Source organism: Mytilus trossulus, chromosome 10 (genome assembly GCF_036588685.1).
Source record: "Mytilus trossulus isolate FHL-02 chromosome 10, PNRI_Mtr1.1.1.hap1, whole genome shotgun sequence".
NCBI classification, from domain to species: Eukaryota; Metazoa; Mollusca; class Bivalvia; order Mytilida; family Mytilidae; genus Mytilus; species Mytilus trossulus.
In genome coordinates, this window is record NC_086382.1 from 43,248,662 (window position 1) to 43,269,829 (window position 21,168).

At 31.8% G+C, this 21,168-nt stretch overlaps 1 protein-coding gene across 1 annotated transcript; it reads right to left on the reverse strand.

The window, feature by feature from the left end:
- Positions 1-472: 472 nt before the first annotated feature.
- Positions 473-19,377, reverse strand: LOC134687403 (uncharacterized). The gene is made up of 10 exons (XM_063547665.1): positions 19,138-19,377; positions 18,628-18,784; positions 17,943-18,182; positions 17,390-17,528; positions 16,593-16,892; positions 15,191-15,253; positions 3,218-3,331; positions 2,579-2,878; positions 2,203-2,322; positions 473-1,547 (listed from the first exon to the last, which is right to left on the reverse strand). Exons 2-10 carry the CDS (start codon positions 18,763-18,765, stop codon positions 1,342-1,344), a joined length of 1,620 nt encoding a protein of 539 aa, XP_063403735.1. The 5' UTR covers positions 18,766-18,784; positions 19,138-19,377; the 3' UTR covers positions 473-1,341.
- Between the last annotated feature and the right edge of the window lie 1,791 nt (positions 19,378-21,168).

The following is a 21,168-nucleotide window of genomic DNA, read 5'->3' on the forward strand; positions in this document are numbered from 1 at the left end:
CAAACTGCGGACAGAAAGACAATGCAGACGTTGGATTATTGTACAAAATTTATTCAATAACCATATAAGTAGCTCCATCATTGATGTCAGAACGGCCGGGCTTCCCGATCCCTCCTTAATCCACAAGTCTGGTATAGCCTAAAAATTTGTCTTTATTATACCAATAGAGTCATAGGGTTTTAGCGAACTTGTTCACCGTGCTTTCGCGCGCATCTGTGTCGGCAAAAGTTATCAGTAAGAAAATTGATATATTTAGACTAAGAGAACTTTTGATATATTTTATTTTCAAAACATAACTTTAGTGAACAGCTTATTTCACATATACATACAGTTCAAATATTCGGTCACAATATAAAAATAAATGAAAGAACACAATATTATTATTCATGATTATAATGATATGATATGATAACAAAAGACATATATTACTATGAACTACATAATGAATTATTAATGTAATATTAAATGCAATAACAAACCCACTGTTGTAATTTTCAAAACATGTTTAGTTTCGAAATAATTGTCTTAATATTAGAAAACAAAATATCTGTAGAGTGGGGTGCTCATTTTCGCCGGGGACACAATTTCGCCATTTTAGGATTTTAAGGTGTAAAAACTTCAAAGGATGGCTGAAATGGAAGAAATGTACTGGTAAATTGTACTTTTATAACAAATATGATATTTTTTTAAACTTCAAGACAAAATAACGGCTCCTACCGAAAATGACCGAAAAACGGACAACGAATTTCGGACAATTTTCTGAATAAAAAACAAAGAAGTATTTCTAAGTAAATATTTGACTGAATGCCCTAATTTTGAATTCTTTACACCTTTGAAATGTCTGCTATTCATCTATAATGCAATTGATTTGATAAAAATTGTTAAAAGCTGCGGTTATTTGGTTTCAAATAGACTGTGTAAAAACGGCGAATATGTGTCCCCCATTGACAAAACATCCGGAAATTTCAAATACCCTTTAATCTAACTTTTCAGATGATTTTTTTCAAACAAACCCGTTTTCAAGCTTAAGAATATTTTGCATTTGAAGTTAATATCTTCATATAGAAATATCAGTATACTTCAAAAACATTTAGACCTGAACACAAACTAGAAAGCATGGAAAGATTTGGCGAAAATGAGCACCCCACTCTACATTCATGATTCAGATGATGACAACATGATTAAAACAGGTAAATGCAAGAGCAGTTTCACTAACACTATAACTAAATGTTCTCGTATGAAATATCAAAGTTTGAATGAAATTTTATGTAAAATGAAAGACAAGGGTGTCAAATTGGTTGTCCATGAAAAAAATGACCAGTCAAGGTTTTGTAATTTGATTTAAAAGCATTTCCGGTGCACGATGCTTGGTCCACATTCCTCGTACTCCATCTTTGATATCCACATCTGTTGGAATGATGATAATGAACCAAGAATTGAACCTCCAATCCACACGGAATACTTTCTTTCTGGTGGTGCGATAACTTTTGTTTTCATAGAACTAGGAACTATTGCGTCCAATTCCTTCTTCATACGATCTGCAATACCTGAAATAAGTTATGTTGATACTTAACATCTTGTACAAGATAACTTGTCATACTTAGTGGAAATATATTATACTTCTGATTCGAGAAAAGAGAACAGTGCCTGATTATTATTTTATGTTCTTCAATTGATATTTAATTCGTTTATTGCACTGATCAAAATATGATAAGTTTGAGTAAACCCCCAACACGTGTATGTGTCTTTCAAAGTCAGGAACTTCATCGGAGGTTGTCGCAAGAAGAATCTTTATGTTAGTTCTGTGGGGCATTTGTAATTAATGCCAGATCGTTTATGGTCTCATACAATTCTTTCATTTTAGAACAATTAAGAGCTCGACATAGTATGAAACTGACAACTATATGTTGCCCCTAGATATGCGTTTGTTATTCTATGTTGTGGGATTGCTGTCTATTTGAGTATAACCTACATTAACATGTTTTATAATAGAAACTTACATTAAGCCTTGCCTTAAAGAGGAATGGAAAATATAATAACCTCCAATTCAAACAATTTAACAAAAACATTTTTCAAAATACTAGTAGTCAGGTATACTATAGAATTTACAATTTAGGCAACCAAACATATCAAAAGATTTGAGAGCACAAGAAGCAACGTAATTTGACAAAACATTGTAGAACCTCCTACAAAATAACTTACCAGGAAACATTGTAGACCCTCCTGACAGAACGATATTGTTGTACAACTCTCGTCTGATATCTATGTCTGACATCATTACAGAGTTATGGACCATTTCATGGACTCCACAAGATTCCATACCTATATAATATACAAAATTGAAATAGTAAATAATGAAAGATAAAGAATAACGAATTTCAGTAATTGATACAAAACGTTAAAATGCACAATGCAACGAGAAGAACCGTAGTAGTTTACCACATGATCAATTATTATTATACCTTGCAATAAAAATTTCGAATTTAATTTTTATTATCATGAAAATATTTATAATTGTCAGTGTCATTGAATATACAATTTGCGAATTTTTGTTTCAAAAGGAATTTGAATTTCTTACCAATAAATGATGGCTGGAACATTACTTCTGGACACCGGAAACGCTCGTTACCAACGGTTATCACAGCTCCATCCGGTAATTCATAAGATTTCTCTAAATTGGATGACTTGGAGGAGGTATCAAGTTCCTGTTCGAAATCAAGTGCTGTATAACACATCTTTTCCTTAATGTCGCGGACAATTTCGTTCTCAGCTGTTGTGACAAAGTTATAACCTCTCTCGTGGAGGATACGTTGTAAATAAGCGGTTAAATCTCGCCCTGCGAGATCAAGACGCTTAATGGCATGTGGTAGTGCATATCCTGAAAAATGATTAAAAAGTTTGTAAATCAATCTATGTTTGCAGATGGATCTTTAATGGGCATTTCTTTGACATTATCATATCTTTTTATGGTCTCGGGCTCCTTTCAAAAAGGATATTTTATTCATTGTCTCTTCTATTATATTTGCTAATTCAGTGATAAAATATTTATTGTTGCATTTTTGTAATCAAAATCCTAATGTTAATTGTGAATTAAGTTAATTGCTTGATAAATGTACAGCGACAAATATTACATATATTTTATACAAACGATTAACATGAAGACAAACACATAATTGTTTAATCGTGTCGAATTGAAATCCAAAAATATTGTCAATACCTTCATAGATGGGTACAACATGTGATACTCCGTCGCCAGCATCTAGAACTATTCCAGTTGTCCTTCCAGAGGCATACAGAGATAAAACGGCCTGAATTTGGACGAAGAAAGCTGGACTGTTGAATGTTTCGAACATAATCTGAAATATAAGGGTTGTATTTTTATAACTGATTAGTGTCTTTTAAGGTTTTTAAGGTTTTAAAAATCTCTTTTACATACATATAGATTCTTAGCAGCTATGAACAGAATATTATCAACATCCTCCTGTATAATTTAATACCGGTTAATCTAATGTAGTGGAAATAAAGCAATGTTTATAAATAACAATTTTATTTTTTTGTGTTTTCATCAAATATTTAATTGGTATAAACTATCATTAAAAAAAATATGTACATAATCCTTTTTCATAAAGAATAAAAATGAAGTCGATGGTATGACACGGCCTTATTGCAAACTGTTTAATTGTTAATTCGGTTCAATCTAAAATAACAAAAAAAAACACCCGAAAGATTTCTCATACCTGAGTCATACGCTCCCTGTTAGCTTTAGGATTTAGAGGTGCCTCTGTTAACATAACAGGGTGTTCCTCTGGAGCCACTCTGAGTTCGTTATAAAAGGTATGATGCCAGATTTTCTCCATATCGTCCCAATTTGTAACGATTCCATGTTCTATAGGATATTTTAAGGTTAACATTCCACGTTTACTCTGTGCTTCATCTCCAACATAACTGTCCTTATTTCCCATCCCTACCATTACACCCTGAAAATGATGAAGTATGAATGTATATTGTCTTAAAGTTATGCTACTGCGGTATGCATTTACATGGCACGATATTCATGGATCTATTTGAATAAATATTTTTCAAAAGGAATAAATTAATTAATTGATCTTCTAGCATGTCGAAGTCCATTTTTTTTACTTAGTTAGTGATTTGATTTTCTCTCTTTTTTATATATCTATAACAACATATTAACCGACAAAAACGTTTGTTAATTAAAATACTTTTTTTTTTTTTTAATTAAAAATCATCTTACCTGGTATCTGGGACGACCAGTTATGGCGGGAAAAACTGCTCTAGGTGCATCGTCTCCAGCAAAACCTGCTTTTACCATTCCAGATCCGTTGTCAATAATAACACCGGCAATGTCTTCGTCATTTATATTGAAAGGCATGGTTCTTAAGTTCTAAAATGTAAAAATATTGAACATTGGTAATTTTAAAGTACATATTTCATATATTATATTCAAAATGGGTAAGCTATCGAAGTAAATAAAATTAAACTACACTTCAATTTGACTTCCAAGCTAACGCAGTTAGATATAAACATCAACTTATCAATAAAAGTTAATTTGGAGAAAAGATGTACATATTTCTACTTGTTTATGAAGCAAAATTATGATAAACTTTATTGTACTTACAATTTTGTTTTCTCGTCAATTTGTATATACACGAATGCTTCGAATTTTTTTATGCCAATCTACTGAATAACTGTTCATTTTATACCAAACTGTGCTTACTCTTTTTTCTGACTATCGTTTTTGATAATTTCCATATATGGGCAAAGGTTCTTATTGTTGGACATAAAAGGATATACCTTTACTTATATTCGAAGAAAGGTCATTACTATTTTTAAACAGGAGTTATGTCCCATTAGTTTTGATTCACAATTTTTTTCTACCTGTAATCTATTTTTAACTCTGATTGGAAAATTGTTTGTTATGTAAACAAATCCGTAGGTCAATAACTCTGTATAAGGTAAAAGTTTCCAGACTACTGATATTGAAGATTCTCATTCCGTATTTGGAAATTTTCCTCAGGAACCGAGTATCTATGAATGAATGTAAACATAACAACAACCAAATCAAAAATAAATATTAAAATTATTTATATATGTAGAATAACTGCGTAAAAGGATAATTGAATGAAATAAATCTATAACACATAGACTGTGTCAGAAATTCTGAAAAGAGGCAGACTCAGAGAATACTACTAAGATAATTTATAACATGATATGTTTTTCGTTACACATTCGAAGCGCTATTTGTGGATTTTTCCATCGCAAATCAAAAAGCTGAAAACGCGAGTTTGATGAGTTTTGCTTCTCTTTCGCCAAGCGTTTCATGTTTGCGTTAGTTTTACATTCTTTTTCCGAATCCATTTGTATCTAACTAAGTGGTGTGAGTTTTGCTTATTATTGAAGGCCGTGCGATTCAGCTGTTAACTTTTATCATGGTTTTGTCATTCGGACTATATATGTTGTCTCTAGTCATTATATAACTCAATCATACCTCATATTTTTTTTTATTATTATAAAAATGATAAAAATTCATTTTGAGGTTAATTAACGAAGAACTTTTAATTTAAATAACAATGGTGTCTTTGTAAAAATATAGAAACTGCGTCGAATACATGACTATTTATAAAATTAAAAGATGTGGTACGATTGCCAATAAGACAACTTCCACAAGAGACCAACATGGAACAGAAATAAAAAGCCATAGGGAACCGCACGTGTAAAGCAAAATAATGTCCTATGAAATATTGTCCAACAAGACAATATATCATGACTATGTACTATGAAATTCTGTCCTCATCTATAAAACAATGTCTTGAGATTGACAAATTTTCATAGTGGAATTTGGTCTGTTTGATTACAATAATTCACAGATGAAGAGTATGAAATTTTGTCCTGCTAAAGGGAAGTACAAATGTAATCATTTGTTTATATTGAAACAATATTTCATAGACTGATTGTTATGAAGGTTACAATACACCATTAGATTTTATGGGCGCAGCCATTTTATGAGCATACCATGGTATTCAGAATTAAGAGTATGGCGATATGTGCGCCCGTTATTTTTTATTATTAGAGACTTCGTGCACTTTGCTTTATATAAAAGGCAAAATAAAAATTATTCCGTAGCCCTAAAGGCACTGAGATGACTTTTCAACGCTAGGACAAGACACGTATTTTTAAGGACAAAATTGATAGGCATGGGAGATAAGTACAAAATACGCTAAGAAAAGCAACGCGAACCTATATTTTTTGGACCAAAAAATACTGTCCTAATAACTTTTCTTTGATTCTAGCAAGGTTTCGTTAAAAAAATCAACTTTCTAAAGTCTGTATCTCGAAAAAGGCTACCATTGTCGCCTATGGGAAAATTAATTGTTTATTTCAATCTATACAGCATCGACATTTCTTTATCATAGTGCTCAAAAAGTGTCAAAACAGTCATTTTACTTGACATTTGATGTGAAACCGTATTTTTTGGTGACAAATGAAATATTGATTATCTAGTTTTTAAGCTATAGTCTGTTTCATATTGGTATTGCGTTTTACCTTCGAAACAAGGGTGGGCTCGACTTCTGACTTACTGTGGAACAAATATGTCATTTTCTGAAGTTCTGCTGATTTGTTCGAAGAGAGCAAGTACACGTCTAGAGTTTGTGAATATAAATCGATTTTTAAACATAACAATCTCGACCCAAGTGCTGTTATCGAAATTACCAAATTCAGCGAAAATGTACGGAAATGGTCTCCTTCGAACATTGAAATGTTCACACGAAAAACAAACTAAAAGAATGAAATAAGCATGCCATTTTGTAGTTAACAAACAGTTATCGATGTCAAAACACAAATATTTACACATATTCCATATTTTGAAATGCTATAGTCTGTTTCAAAAATGTACTTTTATACGAAAATGGTTTCATTTAAAACTGTTGTTCGAAATTCACCGTAGTAGTTATATATTGGATTGGTTTTGGTATCAATATAATCAGTACTTGATGATATATAAAAAATCATTGGAGAAAGTGGGCATTATCTTCAGTCCCTTTTTAACAGAACCGCATTTACTCAAAAAAACAGATTTTTTTTCTTCACATTTTTTTTACTGGGGTCACCTCCGATAAAAAATTGTGAAAAATCAGAGAGTAAAGCCAGAACGGTTTGAAGATGATTTATTTGTGGCATATATATTTGTGCATCTAACGCAATATGAATTGCACGATACAAGAAAGTATTAAATACCGTATACGGCATCGACATTTCTTTATCATAGTGCTCAAAAAGTGTCAAAACAGTCATTTTACTTGACATTTGATGTGAAACCGTATTTTTTGGTGACAAATGAAATATTGATTATCTAGTTTTTAAGCTATAGTCTGTTTCATATTGGTATTGCGTTTTACCTTCGAAACAAGGGTGGGCTCGACTTCTGACTTACTGTGGAACAAATATGTCATTTTCTGAAGTTCTGCTGATTTGTTCGAAGAGAGCAAGTACACGTCTAGAGTTTGTGAATATAAATCGATTTTTAAACATAACAATCTCGACCCAAGTGCTGTTATCGAAATTACCAAATTCAGCGAAAATGTACGGAAATGGTCTCCTTCGAACATTGAAATGTTCACACGAATAACAAACTAAAAGAATGAAATAAGCATGCCATTTTGTAGTTAACAAACAGTTATCGATGTCAAAACACAAATATTTACACATATTCCATATTTTGAAATGCTATAGTCTGTTTCAAAAATGTACTTTTATACGAAAATGGTTTCATTTAAAACTGTTGTTCAAAATTCACCGGAGTAGTTAAATATTGGATTGGTTTTGGTATCAATATAATCAGTACTTGATGATATATAAAGAATCATTGGAGAAAGTGGGCATTATCTTCAGTCCCTTTTTAACAGAACCGCATTTACTCAAAAAAACAGATTTGTTTTCTTCACATTTTTTTACTGGGGTCACCTCCGATAAAAAATTGTGAAAAATCAGAGAGTAAAGCCAGAACGGTTTGAAGATGATTTATTTGTGGCATATATATTTGTGCATCTAACGCACTATGAATTGCACGATACAAGAAAGTATTAAATACCGTATAATTTTGTCTTATGAAGGGGAGGTTATCATCATATGTATCATGATGGTAACATTAAAGTGTTTTCTTCAATTGACAATAACAAAAAAGAAAATAATAATACATAGATACAGGTATAAATAGAAAATTAGTTTTGTCATCATGGATGGCTAGGAGTATTAAATACTTTTTGAGTTTCTCAGTCTAAAAGGTTTACTGGAAGGAATTTCAGAAAATCAGAAGAAAGTAATTAGAAGAAAGTCTAATTCCTTTTGTATACAGAGACGTTACGCACGATATTGCGTTCCAATTGGTAACGTCAAAATTTGACGTTTTACGTCGGTAATCGAGTATACTTTGTTGGGTTGTTTCTAATCATGTTTGATCGATATGGATACGTCAAAGTCTTGAATATATATGAAATATTTGCTACTGGTAGATACGCAAGCAAAAGAACTTCTGATTCGGCTTGTTTTGTATTTTCCTTTATATTTATTGTTACTTTAATTTTTTTGCTCTTTTCTGTATAGTTTCTTTATCTCTTTACAATTTTTAATTCTCTCTGTCTCGGATTTGAAATTCTTCTGTTCTGTAATTAATATTTTACCTATTTATTGACAAATTACCATATGTTTTTTTTTTTTATTTTAGATAATTATTCATTTTTTATTTGATTATAAATACTTTTATATATTGCAGTTCTTATCGTGGTTTCTATGATTCTATCTATTTTCGAAATTTGTAATTTGATTATTTTGTTTTGTCCTCTGATCTTAAAACATGAAATCGAACCGTACTTGTTATTTAAAAACAATGAAATATCGTTCATATATCATATGATAATACAAACTGCTTTCAAATTCGATGGCCTAGGAGGAGGATTGGCCTAATGAGTTCATATAAAGTGATAAAAAGCATGGTAATTTTAAGATACGCTCGTGACGAGATTTGTTCGACTCCGATCCTAATCGACAGTTAATATTGCAACTATTTTAACTTAATGTAGCCTGATGTCCGGCTTCTCCTACCTTTGATGACAGGTCAATAAAATACAACAAATGTCGCTTATACATGTAGTGGTGTTTAACACCAAAATAAAGAACAAACTTTTAGAAATGATTTGAAACACATATATGTACAGCGTCCCGAATCGAAAACGTTCAAAACGTAAGAAAATTGCTCAGTGGACAATCTTGCAAGACATTTGATTTGTTAAAAAACGAAGTCATTTCGACATAACAGCTTATCAAAAAGTATGTTATCGTATTGTGGGGTGAAAGCACAATTACGAAAAAGCACTGTTGTATATGCTACAAATTGAATATTTAATATAATGACGTTGAAACTGACAGTGTTTTTGTAAAAAGCGGCAAAATTCGACATTGGACAATCTTGCAAGACACTTTCCCGAAGCCAATGCGTTTTTATTTGTGGTGCGAGTGCTGTAAAATTCCGGATTTAAAATGGTCTACCTAAGCACATTTGTAGGAATAATTTATAAAAACAAAATTTTATATCATCTGATATTTTAAAAAGCGATAAATTTTGATAACTTACCATTTTCAGAAACCTGACCATGGCGAGAATTATTCATTTTTGAAAAAATCAGCTTTTACCGTTCGATCAACACAAAAAACAGCAATGGCGTCATAAATTATATTAGACATTTATCATTCATGCGAATTTTCGCGGATTTTAAACTTTTTATTAGACCACAAAAATTCCCACAAAAGTTATTTTGCAAATAATTTGTTACGTCTGACACGCATATTTTTGACGTTTTGGTAATATTTGTATCATTATTTGAAACTATTTTGAAAGTTAAAGAATATTTTATTTTTATTTTTGGAAACAGTATTACCTGCCTAATCTATGGATATAAATTTCATAAAGCTGAACTATTTAGTTTTCATAGAAGAGCTATTTATCAAATTGATCTGTCGCATTTCACGGCATTGACGCAATAACGTGCTTAACGTCAGAACAATGAAATTTATTTCAAAAGTGTTGATAAGAAATCAAATCAAATTATGAAAAGACTTGTGATTCATAAAGACAAATTATAAAGAGTGATGTATCTATATAAATATATATATTAATAACCAAATTACAAAATATTTTTTTATTATTATTCAAAAATCTGCATGCTTCATGTTTGTGTACATGTTATATAACTTGTATTAATTTGAACAATAATTTGTATTATGGATAGTATTCTATAGGGAAAATTAGTATTATGCTGTTGACAAAATTTAATATAAAATATTGTTAGCAAACACGTTTTCATAATGATATATTGTCATTGACAGAATTTCATATTGAAATATTGTCTTTAAGGCGGTGACAAAATTTCATGGAGAAGCACAATATTTCATAATGAAATACTGTCCTTGACAATATTTCATTATGAAATGGTGTCTTAAGACAATATTTTATATGAAATTTTGTCCAACAGACGATATTTTATGTTACACACGGTCTTCAACAATGAGTAAAACATATTCCGAATAGTCAGGCCCTAAAATGACAAATGTGAATCAATTCAAGTTCAATAAAATAAAATAATCAGAAAACAAATATGGTACATAGACATCGCAACACGACAACCACTGAATTACAGGCTTCTGACTTGTTTATTGAATTTGAAGGCACCAACCCTGTCCTAACTTTGGACAGCGGTAAAGCAGTGCAATATAAGAGAAAAAAATCAGATAAAAAGGGCTTAACTCAATAGCTGGATACACAACAGAAATACATCTAAAAAAACACAGAGCGGACGTGACAGGATACCAATACATCCCCACAACCACACCAAAAGAAGAAAACACTAAGTAATGATCTACGAGACCTTGCAGTTATTTTATTGTCCATCATTCACATTTATTTTTATGTATGTCAAAAGGTTAAGGTTTCAACAATTCGTTAGACTTATGCATTAACACAGAGGTCATGAAAATTTTCGATCTTTAAATTCCAGAACTATATCATTTAATTACACGCAATTAATTGTCCAACATCCGATTAGTCCAACAACTCATACAATGTATCTAAAAAATAAATATCTATTTTTAACTCTGATTGAAATAATTGTATGATCAATCATATTAATGTTTAACAACAAAGCTGTCAGTCAGTAAAAATCAATACTTATTTAAAGTTGTTACAATTCTGTATTTTGTAAAACTTTCCAGACTACGGATATTCTAGATCCCATGTTTGGAAAATTTCATCCGGAAAAGTTCCTTTAAAACCGAGTTACTATGAATAAATGTAAACATTACAAGAAGTATTAAATCAGCGTGAATATTGAACATATATATATGCGTAGAAAAAAACAGCGTTATGATCATGGATTAAATTGAATTTAATTTGTTAGAAACTGTCTTAACCTTGAAATGCTGAAAATACCTACTAAACATATTATATTAATATATATCATAATAATAATGTTTTTATACAAAAATAACATTCGTGCATGTATTGGAAGCGCTATTTCTGGATTTTTCCATCGCCAGGAACCCTCAAAGTAAAAAAATTGAAAGCCAAGAATAAAAATATAGTATACCTAAAACATGAGAAACGATATTATCTAAAGTCAACTGTACTGCAAGGTACCATACCACTAAAGGATGCGGCAGGGAACAAGTTTTGAGGTAATTACTCCGAGGGGGGGGGGGGGTCAACAAAAGATTTTGGGGGTGTACACAATTTTTGTTTTTTCCCTTTAAGTTTTTCATTTTTCTTTTTGAAATTTCTGATTCATACATAAAAGCAAATATTAGCTTAACGGAATGAATCTTAAAATTGATCTGTAACTCATCATGAGTAACTCACATATCAAAGTTCATCCCAATATCTTAAAGAGTTTGGAAAAAAAGCCCATATAACTGTGTTTTTTAACAATTTATCGAAGTCAAAAGCCTGTAATTTCGGCAAAAATTGGCCGAGCGGAATGAAACTTAAACTTGATCTGTAAGGCATTATGGTTAACTTACATACCAAAAATCAGCTCATTATCTGAAAAAACTCTGTATAATTGTTTGTTGCGGAATGACGGAATGACAGAATGACGGAATTACGGAATTACGGACAAGGGTACATGTAAAACTATATGGCACCGACAACTTCGTTGCACAAAATCTATTGTACAGTAATGCACAATATCACATGCTTGCGCATTAGCAAAGTATTGCAAAATATGACAGTATTGCGTTTGCATGTTTTCACAATTTATCGATTTTGCATTTGTCTAACTTCTTTTTTTATTTGGAGCCTTTTATATCTAAGAAAGTGGTATGGGTTTTTCGTATTGGTGAAGTCAGTGCGTGTTAACTTTTATGCCATTTGGACTCTGGTGGAGAGTTGTCTCTAGTCATTGGCAATAATACTGCATCCTTTTTTTTATTATTACATATAAAATTGCCGCAGTTTTGTTTTGATGCTTATATACGACGGATGGTGTTTTTGAATTAAATGTATATACTAGGAACTGCGTTTAATACATGACTGTATTTATAAATATAAGAAGATGTGGTAAGATTGCAAATATGACAACTCTCCGGAAGAGACAAAATGAAACAGGAATAAACAACTAATGCATGGTCACCACACGGTCTTTGACAATGATTAAACCACATTCCGCATAGTCAGCTATACATGTAAGGGCCTTAAATAACAAATGTAAAACAATTTAAACGAGAAAACTTACCGGTCTGATTATGTACAAAAAATGACCGCAAAACAAATATAATACACAACAACAAACTACATACACTGAATAACAGACTCATGACTCCTGACTTGAAACAGGGACATACATAATGTGGCGGAGTGTCCGTTTTTCACATTTATTTTTGTGTATGAGTATTTCAAAAGGACAATATTTCTATAATTCTTCTGACATTCATTAACACATGGTTATAATTATTTAAGATCTTTAATTACCCTCAATATTCCAACATCTGATGTGCATTGTTTTCTGTCAAACAAACACAGTGCCTTGGTTAAAACGAAAGTGAAATTCTAAACACAAACATTAACGAGATGATTGCCAATGAGACAACTTCCACTATGATTAAAAAAACCCGGATGTAAGCAATTATTGTAGACAACCACACGGTCTTTGACAAAGAGAAAACCCTATACCGTATAGTCGGCTAAAAATGCCCCGACATGATAAATACAGATTCATTCAATTTAGAAAATTAACGACCAGATTCATTACAAATATTTTTTTTACATCAAATTGAGAATGAAAATGGCGAATGTGTCAAAGAGACAACAACCTGACCAAAGTGAAGAAAACGGACTAATTCCAACAATCATTATGGGTCTTCGACTTAATCGTCCAGAACATGCATGAAATATTATCAACTGGACGTTAAGCAATATACAATCAATCAATCAACACAGCGGGAAAATCCTCAAAGCGGAAACGCTCTTGAAATACATAAACCAACGACAACCAGTCCACTGACCTACAGGCTCCTGACATGTATCGGACAGGCTCATAAAAATACAACGGGGTTAATTACTTTTGTGAGCGCTCAACCTTCCCCTAATCTGGTAGGTTATGATTATTTCATATTGTTTCAGATCAGTATTTTTTGTAAACCCAACTACAAAGCTTAATTTTAATATTCAGGGAAAAGGTATGATTGTTTACCTTAAACGAGCTGGTACGTGCAACTCATGTGAACAATTTCACGTAAAATTGTCTTAATGCCATAAAGGTAAATAAGAGAGGCAAAAGTTACAACGCAAAACGATAAAACAAACTAGCAAACAACAGTACACAAAAAACAGCATAGAAAAGTTTAAACTACAGACTGAGAACCACAAACTGCACCAAAAACACGGGTTATTCTCAGCTGCTCCGGAAGTTAGAAAATCCCACAACATATAGACACCACTTGTCAAAAACAATACAAGTTAAAAAAAAAAACCAACCCCAGATGAAACTCCACGGTTTTGCAATATTCGGGAACAATTTTATGACATTCATCAGGATTTGGTTCTCAATAACAACAAAAGAAACAAAACACAGATACTCATTCGTTGATGGATATTCTAGGATCAAACATGATTTGATGTTTCACCCCTATTTTATTGATTTTGTTTTTATATTGCGTCATAGATCAAATTTATTCGTTCAGTGTATAGTTATTGGTTTGTGTTGATATGTCTTTTAATGAGGTAAGACATTTCAATGGATGTTTTGTAGTGGGTTTTTTTATATATGTGTTGATGTTACACCAATGATTCAGGTAAGGGTGAAAGTTGGTACCTTTATATTTAAACGTTTAAACCCAGTGCATTTGTTTTGTTTGCACCTGTCCTAAGTCAGGAACCTGATTTTCAGTGGTTGTCATTTATTGAGGTGATTCATAAGTGGTTTTTGTTTCTCATTTTTCATATAGATAAGACTGTTGGTATTCCCGTTTGAATGGTTTTACACTAGTCATTTTTGGGGGCCCATTTTAGCTTGTTTGATGTGAGACAAGGGTCCGTGTTGAAGACCGTACTTTGACATATATTCTTTTACTTTTACTAATTGTGACTTGAGTGGTATCTCATTGACACTCACACAACATCTTCTTACATATGAAAAATTTGTTCAAGTATTTCTATTTTATTTAATAAACTTAACAACATAAAATGATTATACACATGAAACATGGCTTCATTTTACAAATCTTAACGTAACATAATGTTTAACAAAAACTATAAATAATATAAAATGGCAATGGTTTGTTTGCTGAGTTACAAATGTAATGAAATACACATCTATGGAGGCAGCACCCGTTACGTTATTAATCATGACAAGCTGAAAATGCATTTAAAAGCATTTTCTGTGGACAATACTTGGACCACATTCTTCGTATTCCATCTTCGATATCCACATCTGTTGGAATGTGGATAATGAACCAAGTATAGAACCTCCAATCCACACGGAATACTTTCGTTCGGGTGCAGCAATGATTCTTGTTTTCATTGAATTTGGAACTATAGCATTCATTTCCCTCTTTAAACGATCAGCAATACCTGGAAACATAGTGGTCCCTCCTGACAAGACAATATTGTTGTATAAATCTTTTCTAATGTCGATGTCAGACATCATGATTGAATTGTGTATCATTTCATGGATTCCACATGACTCCATGCCTGCAATAAAAAAGTGATTTTTTTAATAATATTTTGTTTTTAAATTTTGCTGTAACAAAGAACTCATGTTGTTCTGTCTTCTGTAACAACTGATTTTACAAATTATGAATTTGGTTAATCCGAAGAGCTGTTTCGTGTTATAACATTCACCGAGAACGCTGAAACCTAAAATATTGACAGCCAGTGGGTTAAAATAAACGAAGTTTATTTAAATTTATTTACACTGCAACTGCATACTTACACATGTATATGACGATGTTACAAGCGTTCTTAATTATTATTTTTTTTATTTTCTTTGTCAAATATAAAAACAAACAATGTCTGTACTATTTTTTCGCGGATTCGTTCATTGAATTAACAAGACGCAAGTGAAACCGGTCCTACTAAAAAGCGCCCGGGAGCGCCCGGGAACAGAAAAAGCGCCCGGAGAACGAAAATTAGCGCCCGGAGAAGACAATTAGCGCCCGGGAGAAGAAAATAAAAATATTTTATAACAATTTTTTTTTTCTCAAAAAATAACTAAACATTGCTCGTTTTGTACTTACTATAAAGGGGATATGTACGATGCTACATCTAAAGCATTGTTGCACTTTTACATTTTAGATTTCAAAATTGTATATGAGTTTAGTAAATAAATATAAATAAGAGTATATAGAAGAATCACGAAAGACATTGTCCTCGATCAAAAAGTGTATTTTGTTATTCAAACACTTTTTTATACAGATGCTGAGATAGATTTAGTATATCTTTTTTATAAAACTAAAACTGTTGCAATGGCTATGCTTATCAGGGTTTAAGGCTTAGACTTGAATTTTGATTAAATAAATGTTTATCTGTGAAAGCTGAGTTGTCTTATACATTTTTCGTTTTGATATCGTTTATGAAGACATGTCTTTTGGTAACTTTCATTTTATAAATCTTGCGCATAAACTGTGATCCATTATTATCAGTCTTTCGAAATAGTATTCATATATTATTGTTAAAATTGAAATATTCATACTTGTTTTTTTGCTTTATTACAAATGTTAATTATCTGAATTTGCAAATTACTTTTCTAAAATAAAAATAAATCAATGTTCATTACTTAACAAAGTTGTCTCATGCCAATAAAATTTCTAATATATTTTTCCCGGGCGCTTTTTCTGTTCCCCGGGCGCTATATTTTCTTCTCCGGGCGCTTTTTCTTTTCCCCGGGCGCTTTTTCTTCACCCGGGCGCTCCCGGGCGCATTTTAGTAGGACCCTACTCACCCAGTGAAACAAATATTAATTGCAATCAAAATCTTTGATTTATATCTTTTAAATATGATACAATAGTAGGTGCCAAGTAAAGGAACTTACCAGTAAATGCTGGCTGAAACATAACTTCTGGACAACGGAAACGTTCATTCCCAATGGTGATTAGGGTTCCATCAGGTAGTTCATAGGATTTCTCAATAGCAGTTGATTTAGAAGAAGCATCCAATTCCTGTTCAAAATCAAGTGCGGTATAACACATTTTCTCTTTGATATCTCTTACAAGCTCGCTCTCAGCTGTGGTGACGAAGTTATAACCTCTTTCGTGAAGAATACGTTGTAAGTATGCTGTTAAATCTCGTCCTGCGAGATCAAGACGTTTGATTGCGTGTGGAAGTGCGTATCCTAAAAAAAAGTATTTTTGTAAGTTAAACGTAAAAATATAGAAGATCAGATTACGAATAGATAGACTAACACTACTGTAATAGTGAATGTACAAAAATGTAGAATGCAACTTGTAACATCCACATTTCGTTGTTTAAAAAGAATTATTTTTTTTTTCTCATTGAAAACAAATGATAATGTATATTGTAAGAGAAAGAAAAGTGTAATATACATACGCAGACAATTATATAGATCATGTGTATTATTGGAAATATATAAAAAAAAAAAAAAAAAAAGATGGAGGTTAATTCACTGGTTTAAGCTCCTCCCATTCTTTGCGCAATAGTGTGTAATTACTAAAACATCATTCAGTTAACATACTCCTCTAAAAATGACTAAGGTATAATAACTGACTGGAAGATCAAACGAAAATTTGCCATTAATGATACAAATAGAAACATTACAACGTAAAAACTACAAACGCCTCCTATAGTTTGCCCAATATATGCAATACATACCTTCATAGATAGGCACTACATGAGACACACCGTCACCAGCGTCGAGTACAATACCAGTTGTTCGTCCAGCACCGTATAGAGACAGAACTGCCTGGATGTTGACATAAAAAGCTGGACTATTGAATGTCTCAAACATTATCTGAAAAAAAAAGTTAAATTTGTTGTAGTGATATTTGTGTTATTGATGTTTTATACCAAACTTTGATAAAGTGAAAAAAATGATATACGAAGGGCACACATCACATTTTCGCTGTTGACTTTGACACAATGTATATATTTTCCATCCTCCTGACCTCGTAAAGATAAACGTTTGTTAACAAAATATATCAATACTTTTCGTATCCGATTGTAAAAGTTCCCTAATGAGTAAAGTTTGAAAACGTGTTATTCCTTCTTAATACACTTTTGATTGATTGTTGGTTGATTAACGTTCAGTGGAAAATGTATCATTTTAATATTAAGAAGGTTAACGTACTTTGATATTAAACATGTGACTTAAAACTAATATGCATTTATTTATATAACTGCACAATGATTATAATGTTTGCTTTACCTGCGTCATACGTTCCCTATTTGCTTTTGGATTAAGTGGAGCTTCTGTCAACATAACAGGGTGTTCCTCTGGAGCCACTCTGAGTTCATTATAAAAGGTATGATGCCATATTTTCTCCATATCGTCCCAATTTGTGACTATTCCATGTTCTATAGGATATTTTAATGTTAACATTCCTCGTTTACTCTGTGCTTCATCTCCAACATAACTGTCTTTAGATCCCATTCCAACCATCACCGACTATAGAAATAAAAGAAGTTCATGTGACATATTTTTATAATCCATAAACTTAATCAAAAATATTTGAAATCGATTATTTTATGAACCAGTGACATAAAGACAACCATTACTCAATTTTAGACATGTGTGTTCAAAGTACAAAGGTAAATAAATACCAAAGTCTTTGAGAAAGGGGTCAGGATGTCTTGACCTTTCAGTTTTCGCAAGAAGGATAATTTACGAATAAATCAGTTGACATGTGCCTCTGATATACATGTATACTAGTATATATTTGTTTATATGGTTATGCAATATTTTTCATAAGAAAACGTTTTTATTTAAAATTTCACTCTCCAGTTTCAACTCGGTTTTATTTTGAGGGTCATACAGCCAGTTTTGAAACGAAAAGAAAATGATAGATAATGATAATAATATTCTCTACAATGAATAAATTACGAAAACTTACCTGGTATCTAGGGCGACCAGTTATGGCGGGAAAAACTGCTCGTGGTGCATCATCTCCGGCAAAACCAGCTTTAACCATTCCCGATCCGTTGTCAATGACAACTGCTGCAATTTCATCATCATATACGTTGAACGGCATTGTGTTGATTATAAGGTACCTGAAACACAGAAATATAACGTAAAAATAAAATTCATACGTATTTGTATATTGCACCTCTTTCATTATTATTTGGGTTAAAATGTCTATTACCGGGTTTTTTTTACAGCTACTATACATGTTCAATGTATATACTAAAAGAATGAATAAACCAACACCAAGATACTGACATATAAAATTCTATATGTATATAGTGATCCATAGTAAACAGCAAATTAGACAATTACAATTACATGAATGTATATATTTTCAAAGCAAGAAGTCAAATTCAACGAATGCAGGAACATTGGATTTCCAACTTTACTATACAAGAAGAAAGAAATATTGAATAATTATGAGTGTAAATGTACTAACCTTCCTTCTTTTTAAGTTACGCAGTTTTTAAGCCTTCAAATTTTACATATGCCAATCTATCATCAGGTTGCTCATTTTATACTATATTGGCTGTGTCATCTCTTTAATTACTTCTCTGAGAGATCCCATATATGGCAAACTGTTTACATTTTAGACATAAAAGGTTATACATGTACATTGTACCTTATTCGAATAGTCACATTCGGATCTTAAATCTATTTTTACTGATCCATTTTTACCTTAATTCTAAATTTAGTTCTTACAGGTAGGTAATTTTATACATGATATACATAAATCTATTATATTTATTAAAAATCTTCTTATTCCTAATATGGATATTTATTTATTAAGAAATAAAGCATTAGCTTTTCAGTCTTTTGTCTAAATATATTGGTCGTAAGCAGAAAGAAAGTTAAAGTTTAGACGAACTTTTATTCATAAAAAAATAATCAAAAACTAAAAAATTAATGTATTCAAATAACTCATTTTTTTCTTCAATTTTGTATTGTACTTTTAAAATAACCTCTTTGAGTGTAATTATGGAATTCAATATTCTGTAGAAAACAATGTAAAAAGTAATTCCTGTTTTCTGTTGGGGTGAGAAAATGCATTTAAGAATTGAATGCTTCTTTTTGTAAATTTATTGGGTGGTAAAAGCGTTGACCGAAGTACATTTTGTATGAAGCGCGGAAGCGCTTCATTCTAAAAATGTACGGACGGTCAACGCTTTTACAACCCTATAAAGTTTCAAAAAGAAGTATTCAATACTTATAATTACATTTTTTTAGCTAAAATCATGACAACACGATTTTTATCCAGTTTTATTTAATTCACCTGTGCACTTTTTTGTGGGACCTCGTGTCATCATGCATGATAAATGTTATTGTCTGATGCAATTGTTTACGGAATAACATGTTAGCCAATCAGAATAACGTATTACAATGAAACTTACATCTAATGTGATTATTTGATAATATAACCTCATCAAATAATCACCTGCTTGGAAAATTACATGTTTGACAATTAATTCGTTGATTGATGATTGCTTTGAGTCCAGGGGTTGAAGTCATAAGACTTTGCTCAGCCGCTCGGAGCACACAAATCATGCTCGAAACATGAAATTCAGCATTTTGATTGGTTGATTTTCGAATATGAGTACAAAAAACTGACTCGAAAGTTTTATGACCGTAAGGCCAGAAGGCAACGTCTGAAATTCGGAAAGAAAGGGAATTAAAAGAAAACACATATCGTGTTAAATAACATGTAGCTATAATGTACAGTTAACTGCGAGTACTCTTAGATCCATACCTGGTGTCTATTTGTTGTGAGGAATGCAATTGAGAAGGGAAACGAGGAATGTACCAAAGAGAGAACAACCCGAACAAAGGGCAGAATACAGCCCAAAACCACCAATAAATCTTCAATACAGCGAAAAAAATATTGCACCCCGAGGCCGGCTGCAGCTAGCCCTAAACAAAAATCAGTACTAGTTCATAGAAAATGGACGTCAGTATATACTCCGAAACATATTAATGGACCGAAATTAAAAAGAAAAAAATATGTATGTTTTCACCACTGGAACAGGTTCTGAGCAGGGTTGGTACTTTTAAACATTATTAACCCTGCCGCATTCCATATGTGACTGTTCAAAGTCAGGAGCCTGTAATTTTTTTGTTGCCGTTTTTTGTTGTTTCTCATATTCTTTTTTTTTAATTTCTTCTTTTTATAGTTTGTTATTGTATTGTACATGTGTTGTTGCACCATTGGCCAAAGTTACGACATTGCACCATACCAAATAATGAACCCTAGCACATTCTTTATGTGTTTGTCCAAAGTCAGGAGCATATATTTTAGTGGTTATCATTGGTTGATGTCTGTCACAATTGTATATTGTTAATTGTTGGTTATTGTTATAAGTTAAGGCGTTTACTTAGTTCTCTTAGTTGTTACACATTATTCATGTAAGGGCCTCTGATAGACCACAGCTATCGATGGACTGGTCAGGTACATTTTTTTAACTTTTTTCACCAC